General features: G+C 44.4%; 3 protein-coding genes and 3 long non-coding RNA genes across 8 annotated transcripts; 4 read left to right on the forward strand and 2 right to left on the reverse strand.

Annotated features, from left to right (window-relative positions):
- The first annotated feature begins 460 nt into the window (after positions 1 to 460).
- Positions 461 to 5,377, forward strand: LOC130536173 (uncharacterized). Its single transcript, XR_008953297.1, has 3 exons — positions 461 to 592; positions 4,601 to 4,809; positions 5,228 to 5,377. It is a non-coding gene; the product is annotated as an uncharacterized LOC130536173 (long non-coding RNA).
- On the forward strand, positions 745 to 3,510 carry LOC130536172 (uncharacterized). Its single transcript, XR_008953296.1, has 3 exons — positions 745 to 817; positions 3,097 to 3,231; positions 3,394 to 3,510. It is a non-coding gene; the product is annotated as an uncharacterized LOC130536172 (long non-coding RNA).
- Positions 1,778 to 3,925, reverse strand: LOC130536171 (mucin-2-like). Its single transcript, XM_057051873.1, has 2 exons — positions 3,233 to 3,925; positions 1,778 to 2,248 (listed from the first exon to the last, which is right to left on the reverse strand). Exons 1-2 carry the CDS (start codon positions 3,872 to 3,874, stop codon positions 1,793 to 1,795), a joined length of 1,098 nt encoding a protein of 365 aa, XP_056907853.1. The 5' UTR covers positions 3,875 to 3,925; the 3' UTR covers positions 1,778 to 1,792.
- muc2.1 (mucin 2.1) lies at positions 4,863 to 11,433 on the reverse strand. Its single transcript, XM_057051867.1, has 26 exons — positions 11,309 to 11,433; positions 10,975 to 11,230; positions 10,782 to 10,896; positions 10,603 to 10,693; positions 10,390 to 10,523; positions 10,086 to 10,299; positions 9,852 to 9,977; positions 9,651 to 9,765; positions 9,423 to 9,573; positions 9,237 to 9,350; positions 9,090 to 9,159; positions 8,876 to 9,013; positions 8,635 to 8,799; positions 8,463 to 8,557; positions 8,250 to 8,376; positions 7,914 to 8,169; positions 7,777 to 7,829; positions 7,553 to 7,656; positions 7,277 to 7,428; positions 7,040 to 7,178; positions 6,719 to 6,829; positions 6,444 to 6,623; positions 6,098 to 6,337; positions 5,859 to 6,015; positions 5,600 to 5,728; positions 4,863 to 5,491 (listed from the first exon to the last, which is right to left on the reverse strand). The coding sequence occupies exons 1-26, from the start codon at positions 11,373 to 11,375 to the stop codon at positions 5,235 to 5,237; spliced, it is 3,756 nt and encodes a 1,251-aa protein (XP_056907847.1). The 5' UTR covers positions 11,376 to 11,433; the 3' UTR covers positions 4,863 to 5,234.
- On the forward strand, positions 6,403 to 7,503 carry LOC130536174 (uncharacterized). Its single transcript, XR_008953298.1, has 3 exons — positions 6,403 to 6,527; positions 6,665 to 6,771; positions 7,364 to 7,503. It is a non-coding gene; the product is annotated as an uncharacterized LOC130536174 (long non-coding RNA).
- Positions 11,434 to 13,666: 2,233 nt separating the features above from the next.
- saal1 (serum amyloid A-like 1) lies at positions 13,667 to 17,147 on the forward strand. Of its 3 annotated transcripts, none has more exons than XM_057051871.1 (13): positions 13,667 to 13,819; positions 14,183 to 14,373; positions 14,453 to 14,554; positions 14,743 to 14,826; positions 14,924 to 15,003; positions 15,080 to 15,139; positions 15,216 to 15,331; positions 15,492 to 15,642; positions 15,840 to 15,922; positions 16,010 to 16,195; positions 16,325 to 16,485; positions 16,560 to 16,652; positions 16,814 to 17,147. In XM_057051871.1, the coding sequence occupies exons 1-13, from the start codon at positions 13,816 to 13,818 to the stop codon at positions 16,889 to 16,891; spliced, it is 1,389 nt and encodes a 462-aa protein (XP_056907851.1). In that variant the 5' UTR covers positions 13,667 to 13,815; the 3' UTR covers positions 16,892 to 17,147. The 3 variants fall into 3 exon arrangements, with proteins under 3 accessions (XP_056907851.1, XP_056907852.1, XP_056907849.1); XM_057051872.1 differs by lacking the exon at positions 16,814 to 17,147 and adding an exon at positions 16,752 to 16,793 and having other exon boundaries at positions 13,682 to 13,831; XM_057051869.1 differs by having other exon boundaries at positions 13,683 to 13,831.
- The last annotated feature ends 2,262 nt before the right edge of the window (positions 17,148 to 19,409 follow it).

Raw genomic sequence — 19,409 nt, forward strand, 5'->3', positions numbered from 1 at the left:
GGGTCCAGTTGATGTAGAACTTTTTGTTGTTGTTGTTGTTGTGGTGGTGGTGGTGGTGGTAGGGGTTGAACTGGGTGTTTCAGTTGAAGTAGGAGGTCCAGTTGTTGTGGGAGATCCAGTTGTGTTACTTAGTGGGGTTGAAGTAGTAGGTTTGGTGGTTGCAGAAGTTACAGATGTTGTTGTACTTGGGGGTCCAGTTGATGTAGAATGTTCTGTTGTTGTTGTTGTGGTGGTGGTGGTGGTAGGGGTTGAACTGGGTGTTTCAGTTGAAGTAGGAGGTCCAGTTGTTGTGGGAGATCCAGTTGTTCTACTTAGTGGGGTTGAAGTAGGAGGTTTGGTGGTTGCAGAAGTTACAGTGTTGTTGTACTTGGGGGTCCAGTTGATGTAGAACTTTTTGTTGTTGTTGTTGTTGTGGTGGTGGTGGTGGTGGTGGTGGTAGGGGTTGAACTGGGTGTTTCAGTTGAAGTAGGAGGTCCAGTTGTTGTGGGAGATCCAGTTGTGCTACTTAGTGGGGTTGAAGTAGGAGGTTTGGTGGTTGCAGAAGTTACAGCTGTTGTTGTACTTGGGGGTCCAGTTGATGTAGAAACTTTTTGTTGTTGTTGTGTGGTGGTGGTGGTGGTAGGGGTTGAACTGGGTGTTTCAGTTGAAGTAGGAGGTCCTGTTGTTGTGGGAGATCCAGTTGTGCTACTTAGTGGGGTTGAAGTAGGAGGTTTGGTGGTTGCAGAAGTTACAGCTGTTGTTGTACTTGGGGGTCCAGTTGATGTAGAATGTTCTGTTGTTGTTGTTGTTGTTGTTGTGGTGGTAGGGGTTGAACTGGGTGTTTCAGTTGAAGTAGGAGGTCCTGCTGTTGTGGGAGATCCAGTTGTGCTACTTAGTGGGGTTGGAGTAGGAGGTTTGGTGGTTGCAGAAGTTACAGCTGTTGTTGTACTTGGTGGTTCAGTTGATGTAGAATGTTCTGTTGTTGTTGTTGTTGTGGTGGTGGTAGGGGTTGAACTGGGTGTTTCAGTTGAAGTAGGAGGTCCTGTTGTTGTGGGAGATCCAGTTGTGCTACTTAGTGGGGTTGAAGTAGGAGGTTTGGTGGTTGCAGAAGTTACAGCTGTTGTTGTACTTGGGGGTCCAGTTGATGTAGAACCTTCTGTTGTTGTTGTTGTGGTGGTGGTGGTGTGGTGGTAGGGGTTGAACTGGGTGTTTCAGTTGAAGTAGGAGGTCCTGCTGTTGTGGGAGATCCAGTTGTGCTACTTAGTGGGGTTGAAGTAGTAGGTTTGGTGGTTGCAGAAGTTACAGATGTTGTTGTACTTGGGGGTCCAGTTGATGTAGAACCTTCTGTTGTTGTTGGGTGGTGGTGGTGGTGTGGTGGTAGGGGTTGAACTGGGTGTTTCAGTTGAAGTAGGAGGTCCTGCTGTTGTGGGAGATCCAGTTGTGCTACTTAGTGGGGTTGAAGTAGTAGGTTTGGTGGTTGCAGAAGTTACAGATGTTGTTGTACTTGGGGGTCCAGTTGATGTAGAACCTTCTGTTGTTGTTGTGGTGGTGGTGGTGGTGGTGGTGGTGGTGGTGGTAGGGGTTGAACTGGGTGTTTCAGTGGAAGTAGGAGGTCCTGTTGTTGTGGGAGATCCAGTTGTGCTACTTAGTGGGGTTGAAGTAGTAGGTTTGGTGGTTGCAGAAGTTACACAGCTGTTGTTGTACTTGGGGGTCCAGTTGATGTAGAACCTTCTGTTGTTGTTGTGGTGGTAGGGGTTGAACTGGGTGTTTCAGTTGAAGTAGGAGGTCCAGTTGTTGTGGAGATCCAGTTGTGCTACTTAGTGGGGTTGAAGTAGTAGGTTTGGTGGTTGCAGAAGTTACAGATGTTGTTGTACTTGGGGGTCCAGTTGATGTAGAACTTTTTGTTGTTGTTGTGGTGGTGGTGGTGGTGGGGGGTTGAACTGGGTGTTTCAGTTGAAGTAGGAGGTCCTGTTGTTGTGGGAGATCGAGTTGTGCTACTTAGTGGGGTTGAAGTTGGAGTTTTGGTGGTTGCAGAAGTTACAGATGTTGTTGTACTCGGGGGTCCAGGTGATGTAGAACGTTCTGTTGTTGTTCTTGTGGTACTATGGGCTGTTGTTGTCGTCGAACTTGTTGTTTCGTTTACCTGAGGTTGTTGTGTGACCGTAGGTGCAGTGCCAGTTTTAAGTGTTGTTGAAGTTGTTGTCAACCTTGATGTTGTACTTGGTGGTTTAGTGGTAGTTGGAGAACTTGATATTGTGGATATTGCTGTGTCGATGTTGGCACAGTTATTGTTGGATGGGTTGTGGATCCACATTTATCTTCTCTACAACATACTTTGATCTTATAGTCCAGACACTTGCGGATACGCTGTTCCTCCTTTTTACAATATAAACCAATTCCCAAATCACAAACAACATTCTGTTTGCTTTGAAGTAGAAAATCCTGAAAGTTCATGTCAGGATAATCTGAAGACCTACAATCAATTTCCATGGGATCTTTGCATATTTGTATCCCACTGTTTGTGATATTTTCATACGTTTCCCAGTCATTTTTATCCACAACTGGGTCATGCACATTATACCACTCTGTCCATTCACATCTTGGAATACACGTTGTAGCTACAGTGGTTGTTGAGTTGCCGTTACGGGTTCTGATGTAGTAGTGTGTACAATTTTTGTAGTTGACCATGGGGTTGTATGCGTTGGCTTCATTGTAGTCGTATATATAGTTGACGTTATTGCAGTGCTTGTGGGTGTAGTTGGTGGTTCAGTAGTTGAAGTAGGTACACTTGATGTTTTTGTTGTGATAGTTGGGGTCGAAGTTGGTGGCTTGGTTGAAGTGGTAGATATAGTTGTTGTCAACCTTGTTGTACTTGGTGTTTCAGCTGAAGTAGAAGCCACAGTTGTTGTTGTTGTTGTGGTGGTGGTAGGGGTTGAACTGGGTGTTTCAGTTGAAGTATGAGGTCCTGTTGTTGTGGGAGATCCAGTTGTGCTACTTAATGGGGTTGAAGTAGTAGGTTTGGTGGTTGCAGAAGTTACAGATGTTGTTGTACTTGGGGGTCCAGTTGATGTAGAACCTTCTGTTGTTGTGTGTGGTTGGTGGTTGTGGTGGTGGTAGGGGTTGAACTGGGTGTTTCAGTTGAAGTAGGAGGTCCAGTTGTTGTGGGAGATCCAGTTGTGCTACTTAGTGGGGTTGAAGTAGTAGGTTTGGTGGTTGCAGAAGTTACAGATGTTGTTGTACTCGGGGGTCCAGGTGATGTAGAACGTTCTGTTGTTGTTGTTGTGGTACTATGGGCTGTTGTTGTCGAACTTGTTGTTTCATTTACCTGAGGTTGTTGTGTGACCGTAGGTGCAGTGCCAGTTTTAAGTGTTGTTGAAGTTGTTGTCAACCTTGATGTTGTACTTGGTGGTTTAGTGGTAGTTGGAGAACTTGATATTGTGGATATTGCTGTTGTCGATGTTGGCACAGTTATTGTTGGATGGGTTGTGGATCCACATTTATCTTCTCTACAACATACTTTGATCTTATAGTCCAGACACTTGCGGATACGCTGTTCCTCCTTTTTACAATATAAACCAATTCCCAAATCACAAACAACATTCTGTTTGCTTTGAAGTAGAAAATCCTGAAAGTTCATGTCAGGATAATCTGAAGACCTACAATCAATTTCCATGGGATCTTTGCATATTTGTATCCCACTGTTTGTGATATTTTCATACGTTTCCCAGTCATTTTTATCCACAACTGGGTCATGCACATTATACCACTCTGTCCATTCACATGTTGGAATACACGTTGTAGCTACAGTGGTTGTTGAGGTTGCCGTTACGGGTTCTGATGTAGTAGTGTGTACAATTTTTGTAGTTGACCATGGGGTTGTATGCGTTGGCTTCATTGTAGTCGTATATAGTTGACGTTATTGCAGTGCTTGTGGGTGTAGTTGGTGGTTCAGTAGTTGAAGTAGGTACACTTGATGTTTTTGTTGTGATAGTTGGGGTCGAAGTTGGTGGCTTGGTTGAAGTGGTAGATATAGTTGTTGTCAACCTTGTTGTACTTGGTGTTTCAGCTGAAGTAGAAGCCACAGTTGTTGTTGTTGTGGTGGTGGTGGTAGGGGTTGAACTGGGTGTTTCAGTTGAAGTATGAGGTCCTGTTGTTGTGGGAGATCCAGTTGTGCTACTTAATGGGGTTGAAGTAGTAGGTTGGTGGTGGTTGCAGAAGTTACAGATGTTGTTGTACTTGGGGGTCCAGTTGATGTAGAACCTTCTGTTGTTGTGGTGGTGGTGGTGTGTGGTGGTGGTGGTGGTAGGGGTTGAACTGGGTGTTTCAGTTGAAGTAGGAGGTCCTGTTGTTGTGGGAGATCCAGTTGTGCTACTTAGTGGGGTTGAAGTAGTAGGTTGGTGGTTGCAGAAGTTACAGATGTTGTTGTACTTGGTGGTTCAGTTGATGTAGAACCTTCTGTTGTTGTTGTTGTTGTGGTGGTGGTGGTAGGGGTGAACTGGGGTTTCAGTTGAAGTAGGAGGTCCTGTTGTTGTGGGAGATCCAGTTGTGCTACTTAGTGGGGTTGAAGTAGTAGGTTTGGTGGTTGCAGAAGTTACAGATGTTGTTTTACTTGGGGGTCCAGTTGATGTAGAATGTTCTGTTGTTGTTGTTGTGGTGGTGGTGGTGGTAGGGGTTGAACTGGGTGTTTCAGTTGAAGTAGGAGGTCCTGTTGTTGTGGGAGATCCAGTTGTGCTACTTAGTGGGGTTGAAGTAGTAGGTTTGGTGGTTGCAGAAGTTACAGATGTTGTTGTACTTGGGGGTCCAGTTGATGTAGAATGTTCTGTTGTTGTTGTTGTTGTTGTGGTGGTGGTGGTGGTGGTAGGGGTTGTACTGGTGGTTCAGTTGAAGTCCGGCTCACAGTTGTTATTGGATGGGTTGTGGTTCCACATGTATCTACTCTACAACATACTTTGATCTTATAGTCCAGACACTTGCGGATACGCTGTTCCTCCTTTTTACAATATAAACCAATTCCCAAATCACAAATAACTTTTGTTTGGTTTGAAGTAGAAAATCCTCAAAGTTCATGTCAGGATAATCTGAAGACCTACAATCAATTTCCATGGGATCTTTGCATATTTGTATCCCACTGTTTGTGATATTTTCATACGTTTCCCAGTCATTTTTATCCACAACTGGGTCATGCACATTATACCACTCTGTCCATTCACATGTTGGAATACACGTTGTAGCTACAGTGGTTGTTGAGGTTGCCGTTACGGTTCTGATGTAGTAGTGTGTACAATTTTTGTAGTAGACCATGGGGTTGTATGCGTTGACTTCATTGTAGTCGTATATATAGTTGGCGTTATTGCAGTGCTTGTCGTTAGTGGTCCAGTTGTAGTTGTAGGTCCAGTTGTAGTTGTAGGTACTGTACTGGGTGTTGTGCTTGAAAATGTGGGACATTCTTCCACACACATTTGGGTTTCTTCATCAAATATAGGCTTATCTTCTGGACATATGGGGTAACATCCTGTTTAAATTGAATTGATATCAAAGATCAAGTAAATAACAACAGGAATTATTATTTACATTAGAACTTGGGTGTGACCCTCAAAGCTTCTCTTGTTTTGCATCTTACCTTCAAGGCTGGGTATAGGGTTGGTGCAGGTTCCTTCAGGGTTTAAACAGGTCTTGTAGCATGGTGTGTGACACGGTTGGTAGTGCCACTGGCATTCTTCTGGGCCGTTGTAATAATCGCAATACACAGCTGCAAGAAAAAGACACAAAGTGTAATATGTTGTGAGTCATAATGTCTGTTTGACATAAGGACACAGAAAATAATAATCGTCTCTTGGGAGCAAACCAGGTTTAAAGCCAGGATGAAACTGTTGACTTACGACAGATTTCCGGAGTTCGCCATGCAATACAGACACCTGCCTCGTTGCACGCCTGAGCATAAGCTGCTACTGCTGTGCAGAAACACTCGCAGTCACCTCCAGTGTCACACGCACATGAGTCTTTCACGCAGTTTTCATAAAATGGTTGATACGCTACCTGTTTAAACAAATTGTATCCACTGCTTTAACAATTCCAGGCATTCGTGGTGTGAAATCACATCAAATTAGAAACTAGTTACCGTATTGTGGCAGCTCCTGAAAGTTTCTCCTGTAATGATGCTGCACATCATTTTTGCCCAGGGTTGGCGATTGGATGCTGACACGCATGGGTCCGCGTTGACTCCTGCATCTGGGCAGGTGCTCATCGCTTTCCAGCTGTTAGCAAATTCTAACACACTGTTCACTACCAACCCACCTTGAGTGGTGAAATCGTTCTGTCCATCACCATTAAAATCTCCACACAGGCCACAAACCTTTCCCTGTCAACAAGGAAGGTCAGCCACTTTAATGATGCCAACCTCTACTGCTGTGCCATCCCCTCAAAGTCTGAACTGTTGAGAGATTTCACTCATTCCTGGTACTCACGCTATGCTGTGGTTGCAGGAGGATTCGGACGGCTGTTTTGCGATCCCACATCACTGCCAGTCCGATAGAGGAGTCAATCACCAGGTACAGGCCCACTGTTCTTATTTTGTAGTCAATCCAAGGGCCGTGTCCAAGGTCCTCTTCCTCATATTTACCCTTCGACAGTTTCACTTCCATTCTCTAATATGAAAGAAATGTAGTTGTTGGGCTTGTTTTTGCAGTGTACAGAACACACAGAAGTGCAGATTGGTGCATGACACATCTTTTGCACTCACTCCCAGCTGGACCCTGACAGTCTTAGAGCACGTTGTGCCTGTAGACCCACATGGTACGTTCTCTGTTATAACTCCAAAGGTGTTCTCCACAGTGCTATTGTCACATTTGTTCTTAAATGAGAAATAGAGAAGCATTTATACTTATATAAAAAAAGGATAATCAATGTTTATCACAACATACACGTCTAAAACACTGTAGACGTGGAAGCCATCGGTGACAGTGTTGAGATTGGGGTTGGGTTTTATTTTACTGCTACCGACCAGAGAGGAGTAAACAGGTGACGGGATAGTTTGTAATGCATACTGTTTGACATTGTTTACCTTGACAGCAACGTAAGCACAGTCTCCTCGAAAGCCATATGTGATTTTATCATATGTGCTGTAGTGGCCACTCCCATAAATAATGCAAGTTCCAGGACATTTTGTCTTTGTGCACTCCCAGGTTCCGCTTTTGCAGGTGCTAAAAAGATCAAAGATGGATGAGAATATAGCCTTTTGAATATTTTAATCAACAAAACTGTGCATATATGCACACGGTGTGCATTTGAAAGTACATACCAAGTGTTGCATTCATTGTTAATTTTCGATCCTGGGGCGTAAAGATGTCCATCATGCTGACATGTACAGTCACTTTCTTTTACACAGGAACCTTTGCCGTCATCAAGAAGGCCAGTTGGACACCGGCAGCCAGACTCACACTCCATCGAGTCCTGAGAAGACGGACATATCGAAGTTACGGAGTCACAGAAAACAATACACACGTTAATGCGTTCTTTACTTTTACATTTGGACAGTAAACACTGAATTAAACTCCTTGGAAAAACTGCAGCTTACACAATCATCGGCGTCCAGATTCATACATGTCCGAGCGCACTGCAGTCCAAGCTCCCCTGCTCCTGCGGTGGAGCAGTTGAAGTACACTTTTGGAGAACGACACGCTGTAACACAAGAAGAAACAGCTTTGTTTTATAGTCAACGTGGACTCTAAGTGTTAAATTCAGTCAGGGTTGTAAAAACAACAGGTTTAAACACAAGAACAAAAGGGGGGGAACTCTTACATGACATGCGGGCTCTCCAAGAACGGCAATGAAGAATTCCGTTGTTGCACACGCTAGCAAATGTTAGATGTATTAAAAACATCATTATTGTAAAATTCATCTTTAAATTTTCACTAGGTTTTATATCGTCCACTCACCAGTGCTCATCATTGATGCTGATGGACTTTCCTGGCTTAATATAGGCGTCATTGTAGAAGCAGGAACATTTGGCCATGGGGACACACATGCCATTTTCATTCAGATAGAGACCCTCAGCACACGAGCAACCATCCACAGGTAGGAAGTCCGACATGCAACTCTGCTGGTTTGAGCCCAGCGACCTGCACGTCAGCTGGCATCGCTGATGTTTGTACGAGAACGTCTGAGATGCAGGGCAGCTCTGCGTGTATTTTTCTGTTGTGTGAGCAGTTGGGCTGTGGTTACACATCAGTTTTTTGCTGTGTGATTTCTTTAAAGTTAAACTAAAGGCCTACCACACACGTCCTCCCTCCAGTTTGTCAAGAAGACTCCATTTGATGCACAAGCTCTCGCGTAGGAGGAGAAGACGGCACACAGGCACGCCTCGCTCTTCTCACAGTTACAGCTGGCATAAAGGCAGCGCTGCAGAGGACAGGAAATAGTCTTAATGAATCACGATCGCATCAATGCTGGATAAACGTTGGCGAAACAGATAGTTTACGCCGTACCTTGTAGTATGAATCAGGATCCACCAGCGAGCTGCAGTTTGCAAATGGGCCGGATTGTCTCAGCAATAAATCGCACCAGTGTTTGGCATAATTTTCTATACAACAATGAAAAAATGTTAAAGACAAACATAAGGAGTCTTGCCTGTGGTAATAGTCGCGCGGTCTGTTCTACCATTCTCCACGCTAAGAGAACAGGGGTCATCTAGCCTTTCCGTTCTGTCCTTGCACGCCAGGCTGGTTTTCCAAGAGTTACAAAAAGTTGCTGCCGTTCCTTCCACGATGCCCTGAGGAGTTGTCATGTCATCAGACATGATCATGTTGTAGTTTCCACACAGTCCTGAAGGAGACAGATATCAGTCCATGGAGCTGGGCCTTAATGTTTCGGTGATTCAGAGCAGCCGCTTGACACTCACCACGCGTCTTTGTTCTGTAGTTCTGGTCCAGGCTGACGTAAATTTGCATGAGAGGGACGTGTTGGACCTGAATTTGCAGTCCAAAGGTGGTTTGGAGAATAATGTGGAAAGACGATGCGTGGAATATGCTGATGTCACCTAATAAAAACCATAATTCCTTAATGTCACAGGGTGAAGCGTGGCAGCAAAGTTCCCGGCAGAGTTTCTGACCCACCTGAGCGGTATGGCAAAGTCACCGTCTGCATGTTCTGCTTGACTACACCGTCAGAGGTGAACATTAACACCTGGACAAAAACAGCTGACGTTAGCTCATCGGCAGTCTGGCTGTGACTCCAGTCTTGGCGATTTGGTCTTCACTCACATTGTTCCTGTCGTTGTTCAGGATGATTTTGACGGTCTTAAGACACGTGTCAAATTTCTGATTGGCACAGGGTACCAGCTGAACCAGGATGGTAAACTTTGGACTTGCAGCATCCTGAAGTGATGACATGCTGTCACTCGTGCATTTTCTTTATAAAAACAAATCCTCAAGCAAAAGCGTCTTTACCTTGCTTTCCACTTTTGCAAGAGTGTAGTAACAATCTCCGTGGAAGGTGTAAGTTTTCCCATCAAAGGTCGTTACGTGCGAGCCCTCTCCAACAGCGCATGTAGAGGGTTTCTGAAGGCTCTTACAAGACCACCAGCCATTCAAACACATACTGAAATCGCCAAAATAAATCAAATGAATAAAATAACTGAAGGCAGTGTTGATATTAGAAAAAGGAATCCGGCCTACCATTCCTCTGTGTCCCGTCGGAACACCTCCCCAGGGTTGTATATTTTACTGTGTTTACACTGACAGTCTGATTGATTGATGCAGCCTCTCATGGAAATGTCATCATACACGGTTCCTAAAGTAGACACAGTTAATTTACAAAAACTATGATCACACTTTACAATACCAGCAGTAAAAATAACTTTATTCAATGACACGAACCGGGAGGACAGAAGCAACCATCCATTTTGTGATCCTCACAAAGAGAACTCGTGTCCAAGTGTGTGCACGTGTCCACGCAAGGTGAACCGCTCTCTTCATAAACCATGTTGTATGGACATTGTTTAGCTGGTGGAGGGAAAGAATGAATCATTAGGTCAAAGAAGCAGGTGACGTTTTCACAGATGCAGTCATGTCCTGAATCAGTCGCAGCTGATTTAAAGTAAAAAACCTTACCACAGAACTGGGATGTCCTCCAGTTGGGAGGCTGTCCTCCAGCATGGGAACACTGTCGAGAGAACTCGGACAGTGTGCTGCAGATGCATAAGTCACTGGTGTTGGTGCAGCCACACATGTCCTGCGCGCAGGCCTGGATGTAGGCTTCAGGGTCGATCCGGCTGGTGCAGGAGCTCCAGGACTCGGAACGCAGCATTTGCTCACACCTGGTTTGCTAGTGCGGGAAAACAAGACAGGTAGCAGAGTTGTGTGGAAAGGCCAGAGTTAAGATAAGCTTCCAAAATGTTTCACAAAATAAACTCACAAATTCCCTGCAGGAATCCTTCAGAGTCTCAGTCTCCTGGGACTCTTCGTCCTCCTCATATGGGTCCTCGCACTCATCATTTGGGAGATGAACCCTGTGGTTATTGCCAAACTCAGTGGCGCTGATTTTGCGATCTATGGAAACAGGGTCCAACATCAGAGACAATAAATGGAATAAGAGGCCTTAAAGTCCAGAGCGGGAAAAGATTCCCACCATTTTGAATGAACTCATTGAGGACAGAAATGCCATTGAAGTCGCCACAGAGGCCACAAGTGCGATTGGTGTAATCAGAGTCCAGTTCAACCTACGACACAAAGACAGAACAAAAGAGCTTCTCATTTTTGATTCTTTTTTTTCCCCACAGACATATTTCTGAATGATGAATCTGTTACCATGACGGCGTCCTCGCCGTTCCACATGACCACAATTCCGACTTTAGACTGCAGCTTAAAGTAAACAGCATTTTTTTCCACCTGGACCCCTGAGTTGTAATATGGCATTTTGGCTCTAGGAAAGAGAGAATGCTTTGATTAGAATGTCCATCAGAGACATTGTTAATCGCCACGGCAACTGGCGGGCACTCACGGAATGCCGTTGACGGTGAGCAGGTTTGGGGAGAGTCGGAAGGAAAGCTGGTTGATGGAGACCACCACGTGACTGACAGTCGGGTTCCCGTTCAGAACTTTCCTCCTGATGTGCACTGAGAACTCCTGGAAGGACTCGTGGCAGTCGGAGACCAGGTTGTACTCGCACAAACCGGGGAACTGGTAGACATCGCCGTCAAACGTCCTGAAGTGTTCTCTGCCCCATGTGCTGCAGATGCTGCCGACGTGGTTGTGACCTGGGGGTGATGGCAAAGCAGCAAAGGAATGTAGCCCATCTTTTTTAGAGATTGGATGGAGGTTAACATCCATCTTACCCAGTCTGGCTTGCACAACAGCAACACACAACACGAGCAAACACGACCACACACGTGTGCACCTCATCGTGGCCACGTTGGGTTTGCAGGTCCTGTAGCAGGTAAACGTCAGCCTGCTCTTTGCAGCCCCTTATATAGGGACACTCTTCACCTCTGAGGAAACTCGTGTTTTATTGCCAAGACGTGAATAACATGTGCTGAATGTTGAATCACGCCTTTGACAAGTACAATGCAGTTTATCCCCACATCCTACTTATCTTTTGATTATGTGTGCACCTCAATCAAGAACAGAAATTAGCAGCAATAAAACAGTTTGGCTCCCAACTAGTTCTGGCCGTCTGGTTGAGGGTCAGAACCAGGGTTGCATTGTGTTGAGATCGATTTCCTCTTTTTTGCTTTTAAATTAGGAAATGACTATTTGACACTTGGCAACTTGGCTGCTTGGTGCTGCGCGGTAGATGTACAGGTGTGATTATCCACCGGTGCTTGCTGCTATAGTCTCAGTACGGTGCTGGGGTATACGCAGGAACGTGTCTTTAGTTGTACACGTAGGTTTAAGTATTGATTATCAGCATCTATATAAAACTTTGACAGCATTTAGTTGGCTTGGTGGCACAGTGTGACCGTGGTGGGGACATAAAAATGTCAGAAAGAGCTTAATTTGTAAAGAATAAGAAGAAATTAAGCACAGAAGTACAATAAAGGTAGCTAATAGTGGGAACCAACACCAACACAGATAAAGGACCCATAAGAGGCCTCTTGTGTCATTGTTTTCCTCTTTGGCTGTTTAAGCTGTTTGTGCTTCTCACATTTAAAGATAAAGAGCTTGGTCAGTTTGTGTATTTTCCATCAGGTTCATCAGTAACATGAGAGCACCTGTGTCCTCGGGAAAGTAAACAAATTTACAATTAACACGACAGTTCTCATAAATTAGAGTTAATATTTGTTTTGTGGTGGAAGAGTACACCCTACTATCTTAATTACTTATGTATTAAAGGTAGCTACGGATATACAAATGGACCTAAAGACTAACATCCTAGATCAAAGTCATTCTTCTACTGCAGTTCCACATTTGTACATGATAGTCAGCCTCACGTCAAGGTCAAATTCACCAACAGAGTTCACTTCTTTATTTACTTATTTATATGAGTTTAATTCTAGAAACCTATTTCAAGGAGGAAAATCTGTAAAATAATGTGATTTTACATCCTTAGAGGAGAGGAGAGAGCTGATTTTCTCAATTATATGCTTATGCAACGCTTTAAAAATCCCACATTTTACCTAAAATAGGAGTATTCATTTGGTTGTGTGACTTTTTGCATGTTTATTTTCTTACACTCCATATGCAAACAGGTCCGCGGAACACTCCCAAAGGGGGCCAGGTGCACCACGGGGAAACGTTTTATTATTATTCCTTCCTGGTCTGGTTGTGTTGATTCAGGGAGGATGATACAGTCGCAAAATTGCTTGTGATGTCACTGGAGCTGAATATTGTTTAATATAGGCTTGGTCATATCCAATAACAAAGAGAATCACACAATGGAACAGTTTTAACATTGCACAATCAAAAGTAAACAAAAGGCTCCTACTGCATATATAACAGTTTCCTTCAGACAAAAAAAAGTAATAATTAAAAAAAATGGGATTTATAGAGCAAAAATGTTCACTGAAACAATAAGTATTCTCATATTAGTGCGGTAAATCTTATAATTTCTCAATGTTAAATGAAGATCATTGTCATTAGTTAAGCTTAGATAAGTGAGATATGGTTATTTTACTACAAGATACCAAGCAAGCTTAGCAAATCAGGGATTTCGCTCAGGAATTAGCAGATAGATTTCGTATTTTCACAAGAAAAGAGAATTCTCAATTGTGAAAAATATGAGGATTCTCTGTCTTTGTCACATAGTTATTAAAATGAATTTGTACTATGAGATATATTGCATATGATTTTATTCTGACCTTACTTGTGCATTTGTTGGATACAATCTCAGTTTAGAAATCTTTAACAGGCTGAGCTCAAAATAGAAACCAGAAGTGGGAACATTTGTGATGAATGTATGTTTAATAACAAATTCAGTACTATTATTTCAGTGAAAGGATTGGAGACTGCCTGAATCTACATAATTTAGTTTAATTGAATCAGAGGGTTTTTAAAAAGAAAGAAAGAAAGAAAGAAAGAAAGAAAGAAAGAAAGAAGAAAGAAAGAAAGAAAGAAAGAAAGAAAGAAAGAAAGAAAGAAAAAATAACAGCAAAACATTAACGTAATTACTCTCCCTCGTTGACGCGCACTGCTTGAATGTTGTTCTTAATATTGACAGCAGGTGGCAGTGTCGCACCTCTGTACTTACCAATGTTAGAAGAATAAGAAGGCAGCGTGGTTTGCGCATGCGCGTCCAGTATTCTCCGGTAATTCAACCGACGCCGTTTGAACATTTGCTAAAGAAAAGCAGACAAACTGTATTAATTTAACATTCAGAATGTTAGGACTGTAGGACCTGGTCACTATGGGTGAGTTTAAATGTAAGGAAGCAGCGGGGATGAACTGTGCTCGCACGAACCCAACGCTATAATGTTAATAAGTTGATGCAATTAGCTATTGGGATGTTATAACTAAGCAGTAGAATTACAATATATCTGTGTTATCTTTAAGTCTGTCGGTGTCACTTCACAAACTTCATGGTGCTTCGATCCAGGCCACTTCTTTAGTTTTATTTTACCGTTTAATGTAGTTACAAAGACGATTGTTTTGCTACTTGAGGGACTTACATTTCTAGAGATGAACTTTATTGATGCTCTGACATCTTAGACATTCACCCACTGATTCATTTTATAGTGATCCAATTGAGACGTAAATATCCAATTGCCCTCTAGATTGTAAAGCTGATGGCGTGGGAGATGAGAGATCTCCATCATCAAGTGGAGGTCAGTCTCCGGACTTGGACCGGAACCCATCACCGCCTCCAGACACAGCTGGTGGAGGTGAAGATGGAGATTCGGACGCTATTGGAGATACCGTTTACAGCAAACACTGGCTCTTCAGCACACTGACTCGCCTCATCAACGTAGGCTTTCCATTGTCATCATTAGCCAAGGTTTGTTTCTTAAATGGCAACGATGTCTTCAAATGGTTGTGGATTATAGATGGTGACGGAGCACGCAGAGGGGGACTCTGAGGGGCAAATGGAGCTCCCTGATGGAGATGAGGAGGATCTGTGTAAAGTCTGGGATATGGCGATGGACAAGGTAAAGTATTGTAATCTGTTTTACAGAAGTGAGGGAACACACAGTGCATTTAATAAACTGAATGAATTTTGATTGGATTAAATTAAAGACATTTCGCAAGAGAGCTGGTCATAATTTAACGCTGAGATTGGGGAAGTTACCTTTTAGCTTCTCGTGCTTGCTAATGTTTGATATGCACTGTTTTACAGGATGTTGCTGGTCTTCTGCAGGCGTTTAAAGCTACAGATATCCTTGTCGGGGTGATTTCTAGATCACGTTGTCCACGTCTCACAGTGAGTTTCTCTGTGACAACAGGAGAATATAATATTTGTGTTGAGAAATTTGTGGGTTTGGGATTTTAGATGTTGTTTTTTTTTTCCATTCCTGTAGGAGATTTGTGTGGGAATCCTCGGAAACATCGCCTGTTTTCCTGACACTTGTGCGACTCTCAGCCAAAATGAAAACTTGGGGTGAGTGCACATAGTATGTCCACCAGCCACGGTGTGATGGTGAATCTGTAAATGCAGTTCCTCCCCGCGTCCACAGGGAGGTGCTGTTGCTGCTTCTTGGAGACGCAGATCCTCCAACCCTGCTGGAAACGAGCAGGTGACATTTGCACTTTCCAAAGACTGAAACGGAGTGAAGAAGCCAAGTGTTCATCCCTCTTTTGTGATACTTGCAGGCTGCTGCTGACTTGCCTTTCCCAGAAAGACGTCTGCTCCCTGTGGCTTCAGCGGATACGACAGCAAACATCTGTTCGCTCCAACCTCTGCTTCATCATGAGCAGTTCTACCAATAGTACTGCATTCTAGCTCACTTCTGTTTTCAGTTTATTTGTTAAATTTAGATTTATTTTTTTTTGGCTTTGATCCTGTTAAACTGATTGTCTCTCGACGCTTCAGAGAATACCGTCTCATTAGGTCAGTTTCCTGTCGGTAATAACTGACCCGTTTTGCAGCTGACCTGCTGGAAAAGGTTGGAGAACTGGTGGAAACTCTGTTTGACCTTGATGAAGACATCATGAAGTCTTGGATCACAGCTCAGCCAAAACAGGCGGAGGGTGACCTGGACGTAGCTTCATGTCTTCTTGAAGCAGCCAAGCAGCTCAGGTGGGAGCCTGAAAGGGAAATAATCCAACATATCTCATGTCTGAAGAAATAGATGTTTTGTTCCCATATTCAAGAATCCAAATGTCCTTTATGCTAAAGTTAGATACAATTGTGCCAACGGGATAAAACAGAGGCCTGTATCTGCAGTATAGAAAAATGCCCGGTCAGCATTCAACAGTGTTAAACTACTTTTGCAGATCTGAAAGTCCGAATGGCCTGGAGGTTTACCTTCACGCCCTTCAGCTTCTCACAACCATAGATGAGGGCATTCAGACATTCGGTAAATACAGTAATCTGTTGAATTTACCTGCTGGTACATGAAGCTGCGAGTCACTTTAAAGCTGAAGAGATGATTTGTTTCCCCCAGCCGCCCCGGACGGGCCCGGCCAAGCAGTAGGGGAGTTTGTTGGTGAAGTTGTGTGCAAGGACCTCTGCCAAGCAGAAGACCTTTCGGTCGTTCTGCAGGAACAGAGGAGCACTCTGCTTCAGGCCTTTTCTGTCCTGCAGGCTCTGCACAGATGTCAGGACCAGTGGCGCAGCAAAGCCGACACAAGTAAGTCTGATTTCAGCTCTGTTGCCGATCGCCGCCACTTTTTATTGTCCTCTGACATGTTAAAGGAGCAAAATGAGCTGAATTTCTCGACCGACCCTCATCAATGTGAGCTTTGATCTTTACTTGAAGGTGTTCCGCTTATTGGAACCGTCCTGCGGGTGCTGCAGCACGACAGCGACGCCACGCGTGCGAGTCAGAGCGGCGAGGAAGAGAAAAAAGACGAGCAGCTCGAGGCTCTGGCAGAGGCGGCAGCAGAGCTTCTGGCTGACATCTGCGTTCAGATTCAGAAGGTGAAGCTAAACAGTGCTAACTTTACCTTCTATGTATTTTTATAAAGTGTCTAATATCTCGTTTATTCCTGTAGGAGACGGTGGCAGATCTGGTGAGGGAAGGCTACCTTACAGAGAGGACGTGTGTGGCAGCTGCTCGGAGTTTAACTCCCAACTTTCAGACTTCAGTAAGTGCTTTTAAGGTTCATGCTCGATGAAAGCTTGAGTCACATCCTGGAGTTCTGCTTCTGATGCCTTTGAGACTTATTTTAAGACCTTTTTTTAAGCCATTGCCACTTCTTTTTGGAAAATAAACCTGTCTCCACGCACCTTTCCACCCCTGGAACAGTTTGAGCACCTGCAGCGCGTGTTGTCTGAAGCTGATCCCCAGTTGGCAGACGAGGTGAGGAAGCAGGTTCCTGCCTGAGGCGCGGGCGGGATCAGGGTTCAGCGCCCGTCCAGACTTTGACCAGACGATCCTTTTTATAGACGCCACGTCTGTTTCCATCCCTGAGGTCCTGCTTCAAATCCAGCTGTTTGGATTTCCACTGGAAAGACAATGAGGGTGTCACACAATCAAAAGGGGACTGAACCCGACAACAGTTGTGTCTCTGTTTGACGTCTTTATAAATAGCATGTTTGTGTCGGATGATTTTTTTATTAAAACTCCTTTTTTGGCCCGAGTGTTTTGTTTTTCCACTTGATTTCCTGCAACGTTGGGTTGATGAAGGTGGCGACAGAGTAACAAAGCGTTTGACTTTATTAAATAATAAACCTCATTTGTCCTTTGGTGTATGATAAAATACAAAAGTCTGACACGGTGAACCGGTACCGACTGAAATGAGCCACCTTCCCAAGCATATGAGTAATGGTGCTAATGCTGATGACAGCATCAAGTGTTTACCAGAGGGTGACAGTCACTCCGTAAAGACAATAAAACTAGATGAAAGGCTCCAGCCTGGCAACAATGAACTCATTTGGTTTCCAAATGCACCATTTCACCCACTCGGAGGAGAGCTGAACGACCTCCGGCGAGCTTGGTGAATATAGCAGCTTTTTAATTAAAGCCTGGATTGATATGTAGAACACTCTTTCTAATGGAAATCCTGAGATGTGAGCGTGGACGAGAGGCAGGGTACACCCCTTGGGGAGAAATGTCTTTCTGATCCGGCACATTCGGAGCGCGGCCTCCACTCCGATGCGCAGAGTTGCCTTGACGTGCCCGTCACGTCGTCTTTTTGCTGGAAATCTTAAGAACGATGGAGGCATGATCACGCTTGGCCTTTCCGGGCGGCCCCGGGCTGGGGACCTGCGCTCCACCCGGCGCTCCGCGCTTCAGGCCTCGCCCGCAGACGTGTCACGTCACAAAGATCAGGTTGAAGCCCAGACGTTCCCCGACAAACATCGCGGTCCATCCGCCCGTCTTCCCGTGACGCTGATGATGGATGTCAGTTAACTTCCTCTCCAGCTCATCTCTGCCCACACAACCCGCTGCTCTTTTGACGGCCTCGTGTTTTGCCTCACAGTGAGACGCGTTCTATTTTGGACGTGCTTTTACATAACCAGGAAACGGAGGATGACACCACTCCTGAGATGAAGGTGCCAGAGGCTTTAATTGTTACGGACTGGGATCAAACGGGCTTTGGTTTTGTCTCTCGCCTTTCAAGCCCGGCACGCGACACAAAGCATTTTTCCGTCTTCTTGACGTCACGTGTTCCTTTCAGCTCCGCTCGGGCCGTGTCCAGGGATGCTAACGGGTCTTTCCCAGATCAACAACATTCACGCCGGCCATTGTCGTGTACGTGCTGCGGATAATGAGGAGGAAGAATGTGTGCCCCCTCACGTACGCTCTCCTTCGGCTGTGTCTCCTCACAGCCACCTGGCCGCACTAATAAGGACGCACAATGCTAATCACAGCCCCCTTCAGCTCATTTCCTGACCTGCCCGCCTTTCTATCTTTTGTCAACAGAATCTCAATAAAACTTTCCCCTTCGTCCTCCCCAGGTATCAGACGTTGACGTCGCCTGCCGGCGACAAAATGACGCTGGCGTCTCTGTTTGCGGCACAGTAACACGGTCGCTTCGAAGGGTCAAGGGTCAGCGGAGCTTTCAGTCAACAGTGAAGGGAAATGCTGCCTCTTAATGATTCAACTAATCAACAAAATGAAGCATTTAAAAAAAGAAGGAAGAAGAAGCCGTTACTGTGTTCCAAAAATTACTCCTCGTTAAATAATCATCCTAAATTTCAGGAATCAATTACTCTTATTACTGTACATTTAAAATATTATGCAACAGCTTAACCTCATTTTTTAATCAGAGCACACTCAAATTTGTCACACGACCGAATCTGGTTCAGCAGATGTTTACGGCTGCAGTTGTGTGGCGTCCTTGTGCACACTGACGCCTGTCACCAAGGGCAGATGCTGCTGTTTGTTCGCCAACAAAAGAGCTGGAGCTAATTAAAGAGACGAGTCCTGCACAGGAAGGGCACGTAAGCAGGACCAATCACCGCTCCGGTTAGTTAGTTGTTCAAACACGGCTCGGGGGGAGGAGAAAGACTGGAATTCTATTGATGAAGTTCGGTTTAAAGTCCCTGAAATCCACGGAAATTCAAATATCAGCTGCATTTAAATCAGGAGTGGAAAAGGTAAACAGGAAATGGGACCAAAACGTGTCCACAATGGGCTGTTCTGAAATGGGAAATGTACTTTTAGACCTGCAGTTTTGGTACAAACAGAATAAAATTCTATAATATGTTCAATTTTCACAGCACTTGTATGCCAAAACAGAACTTTTCAAGTCCTTTTTTTTCTTTTTATCTTCCAAATATTTCATTTCTTAATTCCCACAAAACAAACTAAGGAGATTTTAAATGGAAACAAAGCCTTTTCCCACTGTCATCATCTATCATTTCACTTAGCTTGACGTCGTGGCCCTTTAAGCCTC

The sequence above is a fragment of the Takifugu flavidus genome, chromosome 13 (assembly GCF_003711565.1).
Source record: "Takifugu flavidus isolate HTHZ2018 chromosome 13, ASM371156v2, whole genome shotgun sequence".
NCBI lineage: Eukaryota > Metazoa > Chordata > Actinopteri > Tetraodontiformes > Tetraodontidae > Takifugu > Takifugu flavidus.

Bases quoted from the DNA above. Each gene is read 5' to 3' on its own strand.
- saal1 (XM_057051869.1), top strand. The intron at 14,827-14,923 runs GTGAGTTTCTCT...CCATTCCTGTAG, and splicing joins CACGTTGTCCACGTCTCACA to GAGATTTGTGTGGGAATCCT. The intron at 16,196-16,324 runs GTAAGTCTGATT...CTTTACTTGAAG, and splicing joins GCGCAGCAAAGCCGACACAA to GTGTTCCGCTTATTGGAACC.
- muc2.1 (XM_057051867.1), bottom strand. From the start codon at position 11,375: ATGAGGTGCACACGTGTGTGGTCGTGTTTGCTCGTGTTGTGTGTTGCT. The intron at 6,624-6,718 runs GTGAGTGCAAAA...CTTTCATATTAG, and splicing joins CTGTCAGGGTCCAGCTGGGA to AGAATGGAAGTGAAACTGTC. The intron at 6,016-6,097 runs GTAACTAGTTTC...TTGTTTAAACAG, and splicing joins TCAGGAGCTGCCACAATACG to GTAGCGTATCAACCATTTTA.
- LOC130536171 (XM_057051873.1), bottom strand. From the start codon at position 3,874: ATGAAGCCAACGCATACAACCCCATGGTCAACTACAAAAATTGTACAC. The intron at 2,249-3,232 runs CCTGGACCCCCG...GCCAACATCGAC, and splicing joins CAACAGAACGTTCTACATCA to ACAGCAATATCCACAATATC.